This window comes from Sphaeramia orbicularis, chromosome 4 (genome assembly GCF_902148855.1).
Source record: "Sphaeramia orbicularis chromosome 4, fSphaOr1.1, whole genome shotgun sequence".
NCBI classification, from domain to species: Eukaryota; Metazoa; Chordata; class Actinopteri; order Kurtiformes; family Apogonidae; genus Sphaeramia; species Sphaeramia orbicularis.
Genome location: NC_043960.1, coordinates 1,336,628 through 1,354,755, shown reverse-complemented (window position 1 = coordinate 1,354,755; position 18,128 = coordinate 1,336,628). Strand labels below are relative to the sequence as shown.

Here is an 18,128-nt window from a genome sequence, read left to right as displayed (position 1 = left end):
CCATAATCAGAGTAAATGACACTCATGCAGACAGCAGCACACATCTTTGATGCAACACTAACAACCTCCTGTGTAGTGTCTGAGCGTTTTTCTTCAAATTAGGCGCACAAGGCCCGACTAAACTGACTGACCCTTTTAACTTAAAACCCTCTTCCTTGCAACGTCCGCATTTGCTTGAAGAACAGACGAAATCAAAAACATAAACATGAGAGTTTTAATGTTTGCGTACTCGTACAGACCGAGGGATCCCATAAGTAGTAATGGCGATCCCAGACTGAGCCTGGTGGAGCCATTTATCTGTAGTCTGGTCCTCTGTTCTGCTTGGCTGGGAGGCCTGGAATTTAAATGAGGCCCCCTAACTAGTATTTCCTGCTTGCAGCTGCATCTAGACACACACAGAGACAGCAGCATCACAACAGGTAGGCAGGAACCAGAGCACTGAAAGAAGAAGGAACCAGCTCCTTTACTGCAGTACTTTATTCTAGTTACACTGTCCTGTACTTTATACCACAAGTACTGGTTAAAACTGCAGGAGCCAGAAACAACACTGACAATACTCAGCTTCCTCCTGCACCTTTCTCCTCTCAGTCCAAAACAAAACAGTAGATACAAGTAGAGATGAACCTGGAGGCTGGGACACTCATGCACCTTTATTTACAAGGCCGTACTTCAGTGGTTTCAACCTTGGGGTCGGGACCCCACATGGGGTCGCCTGGAATTCAAATGGGGTCGCCTGAAATTTCTAAGAATTGATAAAAATACAAATAAAAACTTATTAATAAAAAATATATGGTGAGTTGAGAGAGAGAATCCTAATCCATAACAGACATGACACACTGTGGTTGTGAAACTGCAGCACTGTGCTTCTGTTTGTGTCAAATGTTCACTGTGGTCAGTTTCAGATGCTGCAGCTCTTTCATCATTCCTAGTTTCAGTTCTTGTTTGTTCAGTATTAATTGTCCTCCTTGTAAATCCCAGCTGGACTGACTGGACAGATCCTGAGCCTTTGTGCAGTAATCTACACCTGGATTTACTGCCTCTGTCCACAATAAGAGACATTATACAGACTAAATGTGTCTAAAATTAATGTTTATTTGCAACATAGTATAGCAAACTATTACATGATCCAAAACAAATTAATTTTAGCAAAAAAATGTCGCCAGAAATTTGTGATGAAAAAAAGTCTCTGTTTTGAATGCCTGGGGTCACCAGAAATTTATAGTTTTAAAATGGGGTCACAAACCAAGAAAGGTTGGAACCACTGCCATACTTGGACTGTTGTCTTCCTATGTCTGTAGTTTAAAAACAAGAAGAAGTGTTGATTCTTATTGTCTGTGATTAAATGAGCATTTGTTCGTCTTTGTGCCGTTCGCCCGTACACAGCAGGTCAAAGGGCATTTGTCTGCTCTGCTCCTTACATGTGGAATATGTTGCTAAAAGACTGGAAACTGACTGAGCTGATCTCTTTGAATGCTTTTTAATCCAAACTCAAAGTGCTACAGACTAACTCAGTGACTTGCACTTGTTTTCCACAGTTTGACTTGTCCAGTAAATTCTTGTATGTTGTAACTGTGTTGTTTTTCATGCTGCCTCTTGGCCAGGACTCCCTTAGAAAAGAGGTTCCTAATCCCAATGGGATCTTTTTTCCTGGTTAAATAAAATAAAATAAAATAAAATAAAATGATGGTAGAACAGTAAAAACACATTTTCCAAACTTCTGCGCCATTCACGTCCCAATCATGTATTTAACCCATAAAGACCCGAACAGCAGCTGGTGACCAACACCATCTACTGATCTAATCTGTTTCATACCTGTTGATCCATTAATCCTATCAATACATGGAAATAATTGGTGTCAAATACAGTTCTTCATCTTTTCATGGTCATCAGATATGACCCATTTGGACGTTCAGAGGCCCTGTAGTTACCGTGGAAACATTGTCATCTTCTACAACATCGATTCCCAAGTCAAACCCATGGAGTTGGATCAGTGACAGTGGATGGAGATGCATGTTTTTGTGACCAGTTATTTATATCTTTGCTTAAAAAGTCACATTTTTTTCAGTTTTCTTTGTTTTGTTTTGTTTTTTTTTTAACATAATAACTCTCAACTTTAATCTGAGCTTTTATGAACATCTACAGTCATGGAAAAATTCTTTGCCCACCTCTTGTTTTCTTCAGTTTCTTGTTCATTTTAATGCCTGGTCCAACTAAAGGTCCATTTGTTTGGACAAATATAATGAGAACAACAAAAAATATCTCATAAGAGTTAAACTTCAGAGTTGATATCTATCCATTTAACATGTTTTCTTGTTAAAAACCAAACTCACTTCAGTTCTTCCATCAGTATCTGTGTCATTGTACTGACAAAAACAGTGCTTTTATTCATTCCATGTTTTCTTTTCTGTCTGTTTTAGTCACATGACACACACAGGAGTTAGGACTGGATTGCAGAACCATTGTTTTTGATGGTCTAATAATTTTTTTTCTGCAACTGTGCATGATCTGGAAATTAAATAGAGGGAAATACATGATTTGCACTAAAAAAAAAAAGAGATAATACGTATAAAACAGAGGATAATATTATAATAAATGATGATAAATCCTTTAAGAAAGGTTAAATAGAGAGAAAAATGAATTTGGGAACTTCCACAAAAGTTGTGCTGGGTCTTTATGGGTTAACTCCCACCCACCTCTCTGAAAACACATGTGATTGGCCAAAACCTTTCATCACAATATGGTTTTCTTCAACACAGAATAAGGTACTTCAAAGTATGACAAGTACCGTGTGCACTGCAGGCAAATGATCCCTATCAGTATTTGAAACTCTACAGTATGTGATGTTTTTGGTTTAACAGTACTACTGCATTAATATTGCATTGCATATGGTATTTATTTATGTATTTATTTAGAACATGCAAAGAAACAAAATAAAACAAAACAAAGCAAAATAAGACAAAATACAAGAATCAAACAATACATTTTTCCTAATTTTACCATTCAACCACAACAGATTCATACTGCAGTAACTGAATTCTCCACACCAGTCTGTTCATGTCAGTGCAGTCGCACAAACAGACTCAACAATTCAACAAATTTTCTTCAATAATTCCAGCAGATTTATCAGTTCAACATCATCCATAAACAAACAGGCCTCAGTGTCATTATTAAATACTGCACCTCACATGAATCAATTCTTTATATCTTTTTTTAAACTGAATTCTGTTTGATATTTGTTTTTTCTCCACACTCAGTTTTCCTCCACAGATGGTCACACAGAAACTTTTTAACCTAGTGTGTACTTCATGAATCTTTAAATTTAGCTTTCCCCTTAAATCATAGCCTCCCTCTCTTTCACAAAACATTTCTAGAATATTCCCCAGCAGTCAGTTATTCTTTGCTTCATACATTATTTGAATAGTTTTGAACTCTGCAAGGTCAATGAGTTTTAAGGTTTTAGATTGGAAAAATAATGCATTTGTGTTCATGAAAACCAACATTGTGAACGATTCTTATTGCTCTTTTTTGCAGTAAAAAAGTCTTTGTAATGAACTGCAAACATTTTAAACTCTAGCCCATTTACAGCTATGTGAATTAATGTACAGTGTCCCTGAACAACTTCATATCATCATATAGTTTAATCTACAGAAAAGGTAGAAAAAAGGGAACATTTCAAGAGAAAACTCTGAAAAGTAGCTAAATGTAGTGGTGTAAAAAGTACCATATTTGTCTCTCAGACACATAAACAATGAACACTGTACTTTATTATACATAGCATTGATTTATTGGTGACTCTGGTTGTAAATGTGTTCTGGTACATGACTCCTCCCTGATATTCAGTTTGAGTTTTAATACTGCATAGAACCCTTAAAGGCAGCAATCGTGTTTGTATTAGACAACTGGAATGTATTTGAATGTATTCTTTTTATGTATAAGAGCATTTCCAGGCAATAAGGAGTTTATTCAGGTTGGATTTAACATTAAATGTGAGGTTCAAGGGTAAAGTGGAGGAAGTATTGAAACATGGAAAAACCTCTGCTGAATCAGTTCTTTTAAATATACATCACTCTCCTCCATATAATGTGGGGTGACATTATGCACCAAAATAGAAATCCAGGCCTTTCTCTGTGTCCATAAATACACACACACAGTCCTACAGCTGTACAGGCCATATGTTTTGTCTATCTTGAGGGTAATGGAAATACTTAAACCCCATTTTGTCTGCAGGTCACCAAGAAACCGCTTTTAACTTGCTTTTGTCTCATTCTGTCCAATGCCTCCAGTCGCACAGAAACACGCACACACATTTGTTATCATCCAAGCATCTCTTTGTTGTGACTAGTGCAGACAGACAGACCTGATTGACTAAGAGCCTGTTAATGAGCTGTCAATCAAACGGAGGGCTAATGCAGAACAGGTCCACATGTCAATTACAAGTACAGGCTTTTACACTCAAGGGGAGGATGATAAGGACGGTGGCGGTGACTGTAGGGATTTACACTTTATCTGCGTCAACACAGACTCAGAGGTATCCAAGGAGCACAGGTTCAACAGGCTAACACACTGGCTCCCATTTTAACTTCACAAACTCTGGTGACCCCAGACATTCAAAACAGAGACATTTTTTTGCTAAAATTAATTTGGTTTTGATCATGTAAGATTTAGCTTTACGATGGTGCAAATAAACGTTAATTTTAGATGACCTGTAGACTATATAATATATATTATTATGGGCAGAGGCAGAAAAGCCAGGTGTAGATTACTGCACAAAGTGTTTGTAAGTTGGGAGCTGTTTTTAAATACTTCATTAGCACAAGTACAAGATTCTTATAGTGGAATACAAGTGTGAAGTAGCAGAAAATGGAAACACTTGCTACAAGACATGTAACAGGAAGTACAGTTACATTTCAAAACTAAGTCATTCAGTCCTGGTCTGTGTTTTCAAACAGATGTTTAGGTTTATCAGAATGAATGCAAGTAAATGAAACATGGCATCTGCATGTGTGTATTACCTGAACATGTACAGAACTGGGCAAAAGTCTGATTCCACCTTTAGTTTGGTTGTTTTTTCAGGGTTGAAAAGACCGTATATATTTATTTCTTATTCACTTTTCTTCAAATAAAAATAGAAAATACAGGGAAGCATGACATATGTTGAATGAAAAATGGCATAAAACATCAGAAATGAACAAAATCAATCTCATATTGTTCAGGTTTAAAGCAGTGGTTTCCAACCGTTTTTACTCCTGACCCCATTTTAACATCACAGATTTCTGGTGACCCCAGACATTCAAAACAGAGACTTTTTTTGCTAAAATTAATTTGTTTTTGATCATTTAATAGTTTGCTATACTATGTTGTAAATAAAGGTTAATTTCAGAGGACATTTAGTCTGTATAATGTCTATTATTGTGGACATTTAGTCTATATAATGTCTATTATTGTGGACATTTAGTCTGTATAATGTCTATTATTGTGGACATTTAGTCTGTATAATGTCTATTATTGTGGACATTTAGTCTGTATAATGTCTATTATTGTGGACATTTAGTCTATATAATGTCTATTATTGTGGACATTTAGTCTGTATAATGTCTATTATTGTGGACATTTAGTCTGTATAATGTCTATTATTGTGGACATTTAGTCTATATAATGTCTATTATTGTGGACATTTAGTCTGTATAATGTCTATTATTGTGGACATTTAGTCTGTATAATGTCTATTATTGTGGACATTTAGTCTATATAATGTCTATTATTGTGGACATTTAGTCTGTATAATGTCTATTATTGTGGACATTTAGTCTGTATAATGTGTATTATTGTGGACATTTAGTCTGTATAATGTCTATTATTGTGGACATTTAGTCTGTATAATGTGTATTATTGTGGACATTTAGTCTGTATAATGTCTATTATTGTGGACATTTAGTCTGTATAATGTCTATTATTGTGGACATTTAGTCTATATAATGTCTATTATTGTGGACATTTAGTCTATATAATGTCTATTATTGTGGACATTTAGTCTATATAATGTCTATTATTGTGGACATTTAGTCTATATAATGTCTATTATTGTGGACATTTAGTCTGTATAATGTCTATTATTGTGGACATTTAGTCTATATAATGTCTATTATTGTGGACATTTAGTCTGTATAATGTCTATTATTGTGGACATTTAGTCTGTATAATGTCTATTATTGTGGACATTTAGTCTGTATAATGTCTATTATTGTGGACATTTAGTCTATATAATGTCTATTATTGTGGACATTTAGTCTGTATAATGTCTATTATTGTGGACATTTAGTCTATATAATGTCTATTATTGTGGACATTTAGTCTGTATAATGTCTATTATTGTGGACATTTAGTCTGTATAATGTCTATTATTGTGGACATTTAGTCTGTATAATGTCTATTATTGTGGACATTTAGTCTGTATAATGTCTATTATTGTGGACATTTAGTCTGTATAATGTCTATTACTGTGGACATTTAGTCTATATAATGTCTATTATTGTGGACATTTAGTCTGTATAATGTCTATTATTGTGGACATTTAGTCTGTATAATGTCTATTATTGTGGACATTTAGTCTGTATAATGTCTATTATTGTGGACATTTAGTCTATATAATGTCTATTATTGTGGACATTTAGTCTGTATAATGTCTATTATTGTGGACATTTAGTCTGTATAATGTCTATTATTGTGGACATTTAGTCTGTATAATGTCTATTACTGTGGACATTTAGTCTATATAATGTCTATTATTGTGGACAGAGGCAGTAAATCCAGGTGTAGATTACTGCACAAAGGCTCAGGATCTGTCCAGTCAGTCCAGCTGGGATTTACAAGGAGGACAATTAATACTGAACAAACAAGAACTGGAACTAGGAATTATGACAGAGCTGCAGCATCTGAAACTGACCACAGTGAACATTTGAAAGTCACATGATCAGGTCAATCAAGATATGCCCTCTCAGATATTATATCCTGCATTTTATTCAAACTAGATTTATTTAGATTAGAAGTGTGTGGTGTTTTAATTAGAGTGAAATATATATTTAATCCTTAAAAAAGATTTTTTATTAGTATTTTTTTTTTATTCCTTACTAGAAATTCCAGGCGACCCCAAGGTTGAAAAACACTGGGCTCAGATAACGCTGTGTTTGTAGAATTCATCTCATTCCTTTCTGTGTTGCAGGCGCAGTGTGAGCTGTGGCTGCAGGCTCTGCAACCTGCTACTTCTTACTTCCTGTCCGTTCAGACGGTGGCCTACTGGGGTCAGAAGAGACTGAAGAGTCCCAAAGCACATATTTTATTCACCACCGTCACTCATACAGGTAAACAGAACATTGTGTGTGCCCTATTGGCCCGGCTAGCGTCATATAAATATTAATTCATAACTTCAGTCAAATGTGCTATGGACAACTCTTCTATTATCATCCAATATCTGTGGAGGGTTTCATTTTAGTCGCAGATATTTGGTTAGATATTTGGTTGCTTAATGCAATCTTAAACTCAATCAACTGACAAAACTTCATGTTTTTTCATCTGATGCTTATAAAAGAAACAACTTGTAGCTGGAGCTGTGGTGGAGGACGTACTTAGATCTGTCTCTTTAAGTAAAAGTAGTAACAGTCCTACATTCGAACATTTATTTAAGTACTATTTAGTACTATTATCATCAAAACAATAATGCTATGGACATTTAGAATAATCTGTTATTACTGATGCATTAATGTGCTCATCTTACATTCTGCAGCTGGTAATGGTGTGGATCATTTTATTTAATTTAGATATTCGGCATATTTCATAGTCTATTATTACTATCTATTTTTATTGTTTATTTTAAGTCAAGTTTAATAATATGGTATAAATTAATATTACTAGTAACTATAGTTATGTGAAATAAATGCAGATTAGTAAAATATATAAGAATATATCCTTTATTTAACCAGGTAAAAAAGGCTCATTGAGATTGCAGATCTCTTTTTCTAGAGTGACCTGGCCAAGAAAAGCAGCAGAACACACAGTTTCTGACAAGACAAGACGTATTCAGCACATAATACAAAAACTTGCAATCGATAAATAAAATGTACAATGCCTCTGTGATGTAGTAAAATATAAACAGGAGCAGAAAATGGAGATACTCACACACAAGTACTTCAAGCACCATTTGAGCTTCTTGTTCAAACACCTGACCCAGAGGCACCAAACCTCCAGTAGGTTTTGTATGTTCTGATCAGAATAAAGAGCAAGACCTCTGTACAATGAACTGAAGCGCTCTGTTTGTCCAGATTCAGAGTTAAAATAGTGTCAACTATAGATAGTACATTTGTATTACTGGGATTCATCCAGGCTGCCACACGAGTCACTGAACGACTCTGGCAAGTGAAGAGTTCTACTCTGAAAACATACTCCATTCACATTTACATTTTTATTGTAGACTCTACAAATTCTATCGTATAAACACAGCCAAACATTTCAGAGTTAATCATTTTCCTGTACCTGCAGATCTGCTGCACTTGCTGACTGTCAGCATATTCTGCATCCATACAGCTGCACTGTTTAAACACACAATACAATGGAAAGAGGGAATGCTAATGGTAGTCCCAGCAGCAGAGGTATTTATAGGCGACCTGTCGGTCAGCCCAACAGGGGATTACAGCCAGCTGCAGCTTAATCATCAAGCCACATAGCAACAATTTTATATGGAACATATTGCTGTTAATAATTTATGCGTATTAATATTTGAGGCCGTCTGTGCATTGGCCTGCTTTCTCTCAGTGAGGGTCACTTAGGCCAGATAAAACCAATTAGTGTGTATTAAACAACTGGAAAACGAGCTACTAGCTGCAGTCTGGTCCCAATGTTGTGATGTTCCTGGCACCATATAAAATATGAACAGTTCTTTGTGCTGTATAACAGGTTTTATGTTTCCAGTTGGTCACATGACATGTTTTTGTCATGTTTTAATTTATTGATACTGACATTATGTGTTTCATGAATGCATCTTAGAGTGAATACAAAAGCCAAACAGGTATAAAACAGCCTCCACACACACACACTAATGCTGTCAATGGAAAAGGTCTGTCCTAAACCTGATGTTCCAAGCACAGTTGAACAGATGTGACATTAACATCCACCCTCTCTGTTCTTGTTCTCCTCCACAAAAGGAGAAGACTTCTCCAACGAGCTCCCCTCTTCCTCTTCCTCATCTTCCTCATCCCTTCCCTCCTCTCCTTCCCTTTCATCTGCCTCCCCCTCCTCCTCTGACCAGACTCCTTCCTCTTCACTTCCTCACCCTGAATCCTCCTTGAACCCCCTCACCCCTGGGACCCTGCGCCTGGAGGTGGCTGCTCCTCATTACCATAACAACCAGCTGCAGGTGAAGGTGTTCTGGAAGTGGCCTTATCACGGTAAGCAGACTTTTGGAAAGTCAGACCAAAACCACCAACGGATCCACAGACTCAGTCATTCACTGAATAAAGTAAAGCTCATTGTTTCCACACATCTGTATTATGGTGTCAGGTTTTCTTCAAAAAACAACTTATAGCACCTTATTTAGATTTTTTTTTTTAATATTTCTATTATGTGTCTTATAATTTTTCTTTTTTTTGTCATTTAAGTTTTTATTGGTTTATTCATATTTTCAGTCGTTTTAAAAAAGAAAAAAAACAAAGTGGAAAAAAAAGACAAAAAGGAAAACAAAAAACAAAACCCACAACTTCAAAAGGCAGCCGTCATCTCAGTCTGATGATAATGTAATTATAGGTTAGTTTTTAATGTTTTAAAGTAGAAATATTACAAATAGCTCCTTTAACGCATAAAGACCCAGTGTGACTTTAGTGTCATTTAAAATTAATTTTTCTCTGTATTTAACCTTTCTTAAATTATTTACTACCATAGTATTATAATATTATCCTCTGCATTTTGCATTTTTTCGGTGAAAATCATCTGTTTTCCTAGATTTAATTCACTGATTATGTAGATGTTCATCAAAGCTCAGATTAAAGTTGATGGTTATTATATCAAAAACAGAAAAAACTGAAGAAAAAATGACTTTTTCTACAAAATCTCTCATTAACTGAACATAAACCCAGTGTGTCCATCCACTGTCACTGATCCAACTCCTTGGGTTTTACCGGTGAATTAATGTTGTAGAAGATGATGGTGTTTCCATGGTAACTACCGAGCCTCTGAACGTCCAAATGGGTCATATCTGACGACCATGAAAAGATGAAAAACTGTATTTGACACCAATTATTGACATGGATTGATAGAATTAATGGATGCACAGTTATTAAACGGTTTCGATCAGTTGATAATTTGGTCTCTGGTGAATGTTTGTGACTTTATGGATTAAAAAAGATAGTTTTGTACTTCACATCACATTACTACACTTATAATCATAATCATAATCATATAAACGTGTCTGACTTCAAAACAGACTCAAAATAAAATGAAACATTGTTCTGGTCGTCACCTAACTTTATTTTTTACAGAAAAATAGATGCTTGTCAAATAGAAATGATGGAAAAGTTGCACTTTTACTCCCAGTGTGATGAAGCAGAGCAGGCGACAAAAGGAGAATATGAAAAACTGAACTTTACACAAGTAGAGAGTTATTAAGTGCAGATCGTAAAATACTTTAACACATCTCATGCACCATAACTCAAGGACACAGATACACACTTAAATGTTTGAGACTGAAGTGTGTCTGATGTTTCTCCTCCAGCCAGACAAAGACACGCTGGTCCATACGTTCTGCGGTGGCGTCCACATACCTGCAGTACTAATGTTACAAGCAGCGAAACAACAGCGTCTGTGCAGGTATGTGGAAACTCACTGGGTCTGATGTGTCCGTGCATTCATAAAAAAGAGTGTATGTGTTTCTGTGTGTACTAGTTGTGTGTCTGTGTGTGTCTGTATCAGATTTCTTCACCATAACTCAGATCAGTGTGGAATGCTCTCATCCTTTGTCTGTGTGCAACTTTGTCTCTCTTTGACATTTTCCTCTCTGTCTCTGTCTAACATCACATTTATCACGTGTGTCTGCCTGTAATAACCCAGATTTCTGCGCCTTTTTGGGTGTGACTTTTGGTTTTTCCAAGAATTTACTGGTGACATTGGTGAATATAATGAATGCATTTTTCAATCTGTTCAGTTTGTTTTTTCAATTTGTGCCTAAAGTTCTATTCAACATTAATTCAAATAAACTGTTGATGGTGTATCTTGTATCACTGGGACAAGATGCTGGTTTTTTGACACTTAGTTTTTATATCATTTTGTCGTACAGAACATAACAACAAAAAACAATCAGCAATAGATAATAGTCACAATCTAACAGTAAAGGTAATTTAGGTTACAGTTATGAAATAGCAATCAAGTGACATCATTACATTTTTAGAGCAGCAGATTATATGACAGTTCACCGGACTATGAGACCGACCACACATTAACTGTATTTCATCCTTAGGGGTCTGAGCCTGTTTTGGGCAGTTTTTGAGTACTTTTGATTTTGCCTTAAAGAAATGTTTACTATTCCCATGTTTGGTATCTTTTTTTCAGCATAACTTCATCTATCTCATCTGTCTATTATTTTTTTCTCTTTATTCTACTACATCAACACAGAAGGCCTAAAAACACACAAAACAGATCAAATCCAATTTGAAAAATGTATATAATTTATTGCATAAATAACACACAGATGCTTAACGAACCTTTTCACAGACTTTAAAAGTGAATGTTGGTTCCAAATATTAGGTATAGAAAATTAAAATTGTAATAAATTAAAACTATACTCAAATATTTGACATAAAAGCAGATCTTTACAGAGGGTTTTCTCCAGTTTTCTCCCCCCTCCCCCACTCGTCCACCCCCGGTCCTCCTGGTTTCCACATCCGGTCCAGGTGGGGTTATTCTCACCCTGACCTGTAATGCTAATGCGGTCTGTGGATAGAATCTGCAGATTCGGACAGTTTTTTCCATTTTGAAAAAGAACAAAAAATGACAAAGACATGGTCAGAAATATAACCCCCCCCCCACCACCACCACCTCATTTTCATACTTTTACTCTTGTTAGTTTGCTCTGAGTTCAAACCGTCTTACCTCCGCTTGTATTTGCTCTGTCAACATCAAATAAAAAGTGGGACAGTGTTTCCAGTCCACACTTTTAAATGCAGGTGTCCCCAGTGGTCTACATGAGCGACTTCTGACGCTACATGTGTTAAAAATGTCATGTGATTCAGTCACCGTGAACCCCTAAGGGTTAAAGAAGCTCATCCATCTGCCTCAGTTTGTCATGTGGAGGTCAGCTCACAGACAAGACGCTGGTTTACACGGACGGCATGATGGGACACAAGTTACCATGTGTGTTACAATGTGTGCATGCATGAGGGGGGAGATTTGAGCCTGATAAACTCAGTCTGTTTGTTTGTTTGTTTCTTTCTTTCTTTCTTTCTTCCTTTCTTTTTCTTTCTTTCTTTCTTTTGGATCCCCTTTAGCTGTACCACAGCTACATCTATTCTTCCTGGGGTTCTTACAATAATCGTTACAACTAGTGAATGCAAATAACAGACAATATAATCATACAAAACAATTTTTCACAGACAACATGACACAAAAGAAAATAAATGACAGACACCACAGCTCCTCTAGGTCCGCAGCAGTATAGAATAAGCAGTACATATATTCAAGTATCAGTCCTTTATGGTCAAAAGATGCTTCTTGACTAACTTCTTGAATTTCGTTTACAGTTTTCTTGCGTGCTATGTTCCGGTAGTTTGTTCCATTCTTGCATAGCTCTGTTTATTACCATTCCTTTCATTACATTTGTTCTTGATTTGGGTAGTGTAAAATTGTTTGACTGAAAATAATCAATGGAAAATGCTTTGGAGTCTTACATCAGCAAATGTGGCAAAAGTAAATCTAATTTAATTAACATTAAGGACAGTTTTTCCAAAGATGCTGCTCAAATGATGAAGTGAAGTAGGAAAGATGAAAAGACGCGCATTTTAACCACTGTACTGCAGGAAGTCTCTGATAGGAAACTGCTCAGACAAGTTTGAATCTTTAACCACTTTTGTCCCACTGGTAACCTCTCGTCTAAAATGATCACAGGCCCAGCGGGTTGATAAATATCAAAGCAGCCTATGCAATTTGCTGAGGTCACAGAACATGATTTCTGCTCATTGAAGCTGAAGCCTTTTTAAACAGTTACGTTATCTCTCACCATTTGAAGCTGCCAACCTGCAAATCTGCCAAATGTTGCTTTAAACTTCGAGATAGAGCTTAGAGGCTGCATGTCAGAGACGAGGTTCAAACAAAAATTTGATGTAATATGTATATTTAAAGTGGTCTTGTAATAGGTCAGCTTATGACAAATAACCCTTTTACTTGCCAACCTGATTACATTTTTTCCTTGTTGGCTTTTCAGGGCACACATCACACCATTACAGGCCTGCTGTTTGCCTGTAAGTACCGGGTTGCCGTGGCGATGAAGGCTGACCCGGGGTCAGAAGCTGTTGCCTGGGTTACAACCCCGACTTGTGCTTCCGTCAGAGTCCGAGGAGGAAAACCTTTACCCTGCAACACCGAGGGTAAGATTAAGTAACCACACGTATAGTACTGTGCAGAAGTCCTGTTCCCACATTAGCTTGGTTGGTTTAGTAGAGTTCTAATGAGCACACACAGGCTGTTGTCAGTCTCTGAGAATCTGAGAATCCAGTCTGTATATATGTAAAGTATGTACAGCAGTAAAAACTAAAGTTTCAGGGGAAAAAAACAGCTTCTATAAACCAAAGTGGTCATATTTAGTATAACATCCCTTTGCACTTAACGTGTTTAACTCAGTGTTTTTCAACCTTGGGGTCGGGATGCCATGTGGGGTCGCCTGAAATTTATAGTAATTAATAAAAATAAAAAAATAAGTTACTAATTAAAAATATATGTTGAGTTGAGAGAGACAATCCCAATCCATAGCAGACAAACTGTGGTTGTGAAACTGCAGCACTGTGGTTCTGTTTGTGTCACATGTTCACTGTGGTCAGTTTCAGATGCTGCAGCTCTTTCATCATTCATAGTTTCAGTTCTTGTTCAGTATTAATTGTCCTCCTTGTAAATCCCAGCTGGACTGACTGGACAGATCCTGAGCCTTTGTGCAGTAATCTACACCTGGATTTACTGCCTCTGTCCACAATAACAGACATTATACAGACTAAATGTCCTCTAACATTAAGGTTTATTTGCAGCTTAGTATAGAAAACTGTTACATGATCAAAAACAAATTAATTTTAGCCAAAAAAAGTCTCGGTTTTGAATGTCTGGGGTCGCCAGAAATTTGTGATGCTAAAATGGGGTCAGAAGCCAAAAAAGTTTGGAAACCACTGCTTTAAACCTTAACAATATGAGATTGATTTTGTTAATTTTCTGATGTTTTATATCAGCTTTCATTCAACATGTCATGCTTTCCAGTATTTTGTTTTTTAAAGTGAATGAGAAATAAATATATACGGTCTTTTCAACCCTGAAAAAACAACCAAACTAAAGGTGGAATCAGACTTTTGCCCAGTTCTGTACATGTTCAGGTAATACACACATGCAGATGCCATGTTTCATTTACTTGCATTCATTCTGATAAACCTAAACATCTGTTTGAAAACACAGACCAGGACTGAATGACTTAGTTTTGAAATGTAACTGTACTTCCTGTTACATGTCTTGTATCAAGTGTTTCTATTTTCTGCTGCTTCACACTTGTATTCCACTATAAGAATGTTGTACTTGTGCAAGTGAAGTATTTAAAAACGGCTCCCAACTTACAAACTGGAAACATTAAACTGTTGTTACATGTGTGTGTTTGTTAGATAACAGCGATATTATCATATTACTTTGACAGAAACCACTCTGCACAATATGTACTTTTACTTTAGTGCATTATGCTGATAATTCTTTTGCACTTAAATAACATTTTGAATACAAGATTTTCAGTTTATACTGTGGTACTTCTGTTTTTACATAAGTAAAGCTTCTTTCACCTCCGTCAGCGATGAAAAGCTCTTATCTAATCAACTGACAACTGACTGGGAATATGATGCGTGTATGTTTTGTGCTTTTTTTGTTGGTGTTAGAGCACCTCCTGGTGGGCAGAAAAGTGGTACTGCGTCCTGAACGGCTCACAGCAGACTTCCAACAAGTCAACGGCACCCTGCTCACCACATTTCGATGGAGGATGTCCCAGCATGCACTGGATCCAACAGCCGTCGAGGGATTCCAGTTCACCTGGACGCTGCAGTCCGGTGTTACCACGGCAACGGAAGACCAGGAAGACACAGTTATCTCTCAAACGCAGACAATTGCACCGGTGAGACAGAATCAGAGATGTACAATGTTGTAATATGCTAGAAAAGAGAGGAAAATACTTGAGAAATGAATAAATATGTTTTTTTTCATAGACTGACTAATTAAATTATTTAACCCATATGATACCCAAATTATTTTTTTTGTCGATATTTAGACTTAGACAGACTTTATTGTCATTCAGATATATTAGTATATACAGAATGAAATGTCATTGCATTTACTCACTCCAGTATAAATATAACAGAATAAAAATATAGAATATAGACGGTAAAATGTAAAATATGTAGAATATGCACACAGTGGAATGTAGGCTGTGCAGAAGGCAAAAAACAGTGCAAAGTACAATGCAAAATGTAATAGAATGTAATAAAATACGGGTTAAAAGTGCCAGTTATGCAATAGTATTTTTACAGACTATAAATGTAAAAGTCTGATGACCTGGGGGAAAAACTATTACAGAACCTGGGGTTAAGCACCGGATGCTGTGGAATCTTCTTCCAGAGGGCAGAAGTGAAAAAAGTCCATTTCTTCCGTAATTTATCACCATGAATCATAAAATAACCCTCTGCATTTTGCATTTTTCCAGTGAAAGTCAGGTATTGTCCAATATTTAATGTACTGATCATATAGATGTTCATAAAAGCTCTGATTAAAGTTGAGGGTTATTATATAAAAAAGCAGAAAACTGAAGAAAAAGTGACTTTTTCAGTAATTCAGTATATCATTAACTGAACATAAAACAAGCACCTCCATCCATTGTTATTTATCAAACTTCATGGCTTTTACTGGTTAATCGATGTTGTAGAAGATGACGGTGTTTCCATGGTAACTACGGAGCCTCTGAACGTCCGAATGGGTCAAATCTGATGACCATGAAAAGATGACAAACTGTATTTTACTCCAGTTATTGACATGGATTGATGGAACTAGTGGATCAACAGGGATTAAACAGTTTAGATCAGTAGATGGTTTTGGTCACTGGTGAATGTTTGTGTCGTTTGGGGTTAAGGAAGATATACTGAGGTGATTTCATTTTGAATCAAAAGAAAATCAAGTAAAATTATTGAACATCAAGAATTTTTGCAGTCATTACAATACAAAACAAAACAACTGGTTAAAACTACAGCAAATAAAAGTAAAATGTCATAGAATTTAAAGGATAAAAATTCTTTCTGTCTTTGTGAAAGTTTGCAGATATGTTTGTATTCAGGCGTCAAAATCATTCTCAGTTGTCTCAGATTAAAAAAAGATGTTTTTGTTAAATATGTATTTTATACTTTAAAAAAGCACAGTCTACATTCATGACAACCTCATAAACTTAAATAAGAGTCAAAGTGAATATTGTCATCATTGTAAGTCCAAAAAAAAGCATGAGGATAAAACAATGTACATTTAGCTGATAAATATTTCCTCATGTTACTTTGTGTATTTATGTGAGAGGAGAATGTTTGTGAGTACATGAACTGATAAAGCTCGTCCCTTCACAGTCTCAGAGATCAGTAACAGTTCAAGGTCTTCAAGGAGACAGCGTTTACCAGCTCCAGCTTCAGGTGTTAACAGCAGGGGGCAGCATCGGCACCGCAGTGTCCAAGACCATCCACACCCCAGCCATGAACGCAACGCTCTGGTAGGTATTACAGGACTGTCAAACACCACTGGCATATCCTCCTGAGACCCAGGAAAGTTAATGTTTGGGCTTTTTTACAGTAAATAATTGTCTCGATTGGAAAAAGTATAATGCAACAGTTCTTTGTGATGCAATTTTTATTTGAATTTTATTTTTATAAAATGTCCTTTGCGGTGAACAGGATTGTTTTTTCTATGTAAGACTGTGAAACTCTAGTCTGCTACAGAGGACAAAAATGCATTGCTGGGTCTCAGGAGGTGTATTTTTTCATTTTTTGTTTTATTTTATTTATGTCTTTATTTAGAGCAAATATCATCATTTGTCTTAGTGGGATTTATAATCTGACTCTGTCCCCTAAAATCCATTTGAATATTTTCTGCATGTTTTAGGAGTTCGTACTATAAATTATTAATATATTCCATCTACTTAATCATTCTAATTGTTTCTCTTTCAGATCCCAGCCCCACACAGCTGTCACCATCTGCTGCATCACTGCCATTTCTAACATAAAGGAAAATAAAGTGAAGATGATCCCATTCTCATAAGAAAAGCATTGGCTGTTTGATTGTATTGTTCCTCTTACTTTGCAAACACCTGGAATGTTCTAAGCTTTTTCTAATGGAAAAATGATTTGTACTGCAGTCAGTAATCTGTCAGCTGACAAGAGGGTAATGGCGTAAACCTGCGTTGTTTTTTTTAATGTAAAATAATTGTAAAACAACAGTACATGGTGTCATTTTCACATCATTTGCACTCAGTACTCTCAGTTGGTTCACTTGTACCTTTATATCCCACTACTACGTCTTCACTCCTAAAAAAAAAAAATGAAGCTGCATTCATTCCCTCCACACATTTTCCTTGGCTTTACTGCTACAGTGCTGTAACACTGTAAGTTATATGTGTGAAAATCCTTGCATGTTCAGCATCTTTGAATGAGATGAATGACATGGTATCATCAAACATCTGTGGAGCCAAATGACACTTGTAAAGAGACATATTATGCATGTTGATTTGGATCATGCAAGTAAAGAATAATATAGCACTGACCTTGTACAAATAGTATTGTATAGTAATAGACTTTCAATGCATTATCTTCTGCATTATCTTTGAAGTCAATGGG

The 18,128-nt window shown here is 36.0% G+C and overlaps 1 protein-coding gene across 2 annotated transcripts in view; it reads left to right on the top strand.

The window, feature by feature from the left end:
• Positions 1 to 17,833, top strand: part of anos1b (anosmin 1b) — an 80,848-nt gene extending 63,015 nt beyond the window's left edge. The window contains exons 9-15 of one of the 2 annotated variants that reach the window (XM_030132476.1): positions 7,220 to 7,358; positions 9,195 to 9,437; positions 10,757 to 10,851; positions 13,457 to 13,619; positions 15,150 to 15,382; positions 16,869 to 17,008; positions 17,463 to 17,833. In XM_030132476.1, the coding sequence (XP_029988336.1) occupies positions 7,220 to 7,358; positions 9,195 to 9,437; positions 10,757 to 10,851; positions 13,457 to 13,619; positions 15,150 to 15,382; positions 16,869 to 17,008; position 17,463 (1,014 nt within the window). In that variant the 3' untranslated portion in view covers positions 17,464 to 17,833. Of the gene's footprint in view, positions 1 to 7,219; positions 7,359 to 9,194; positions 9,438 to 10,756; positions 10,852 to 13,456; positions 13,620 to 15,149; positions 15,383 to 16,868; positions 17,013 to 17,462 lie in introns of both variants that reach the window. The other variant, XM_030132475.1, reaches the window with a different exon arrangement.
• Positions 17,834 to 18,128: the final 295 nt, after the last annotated feature.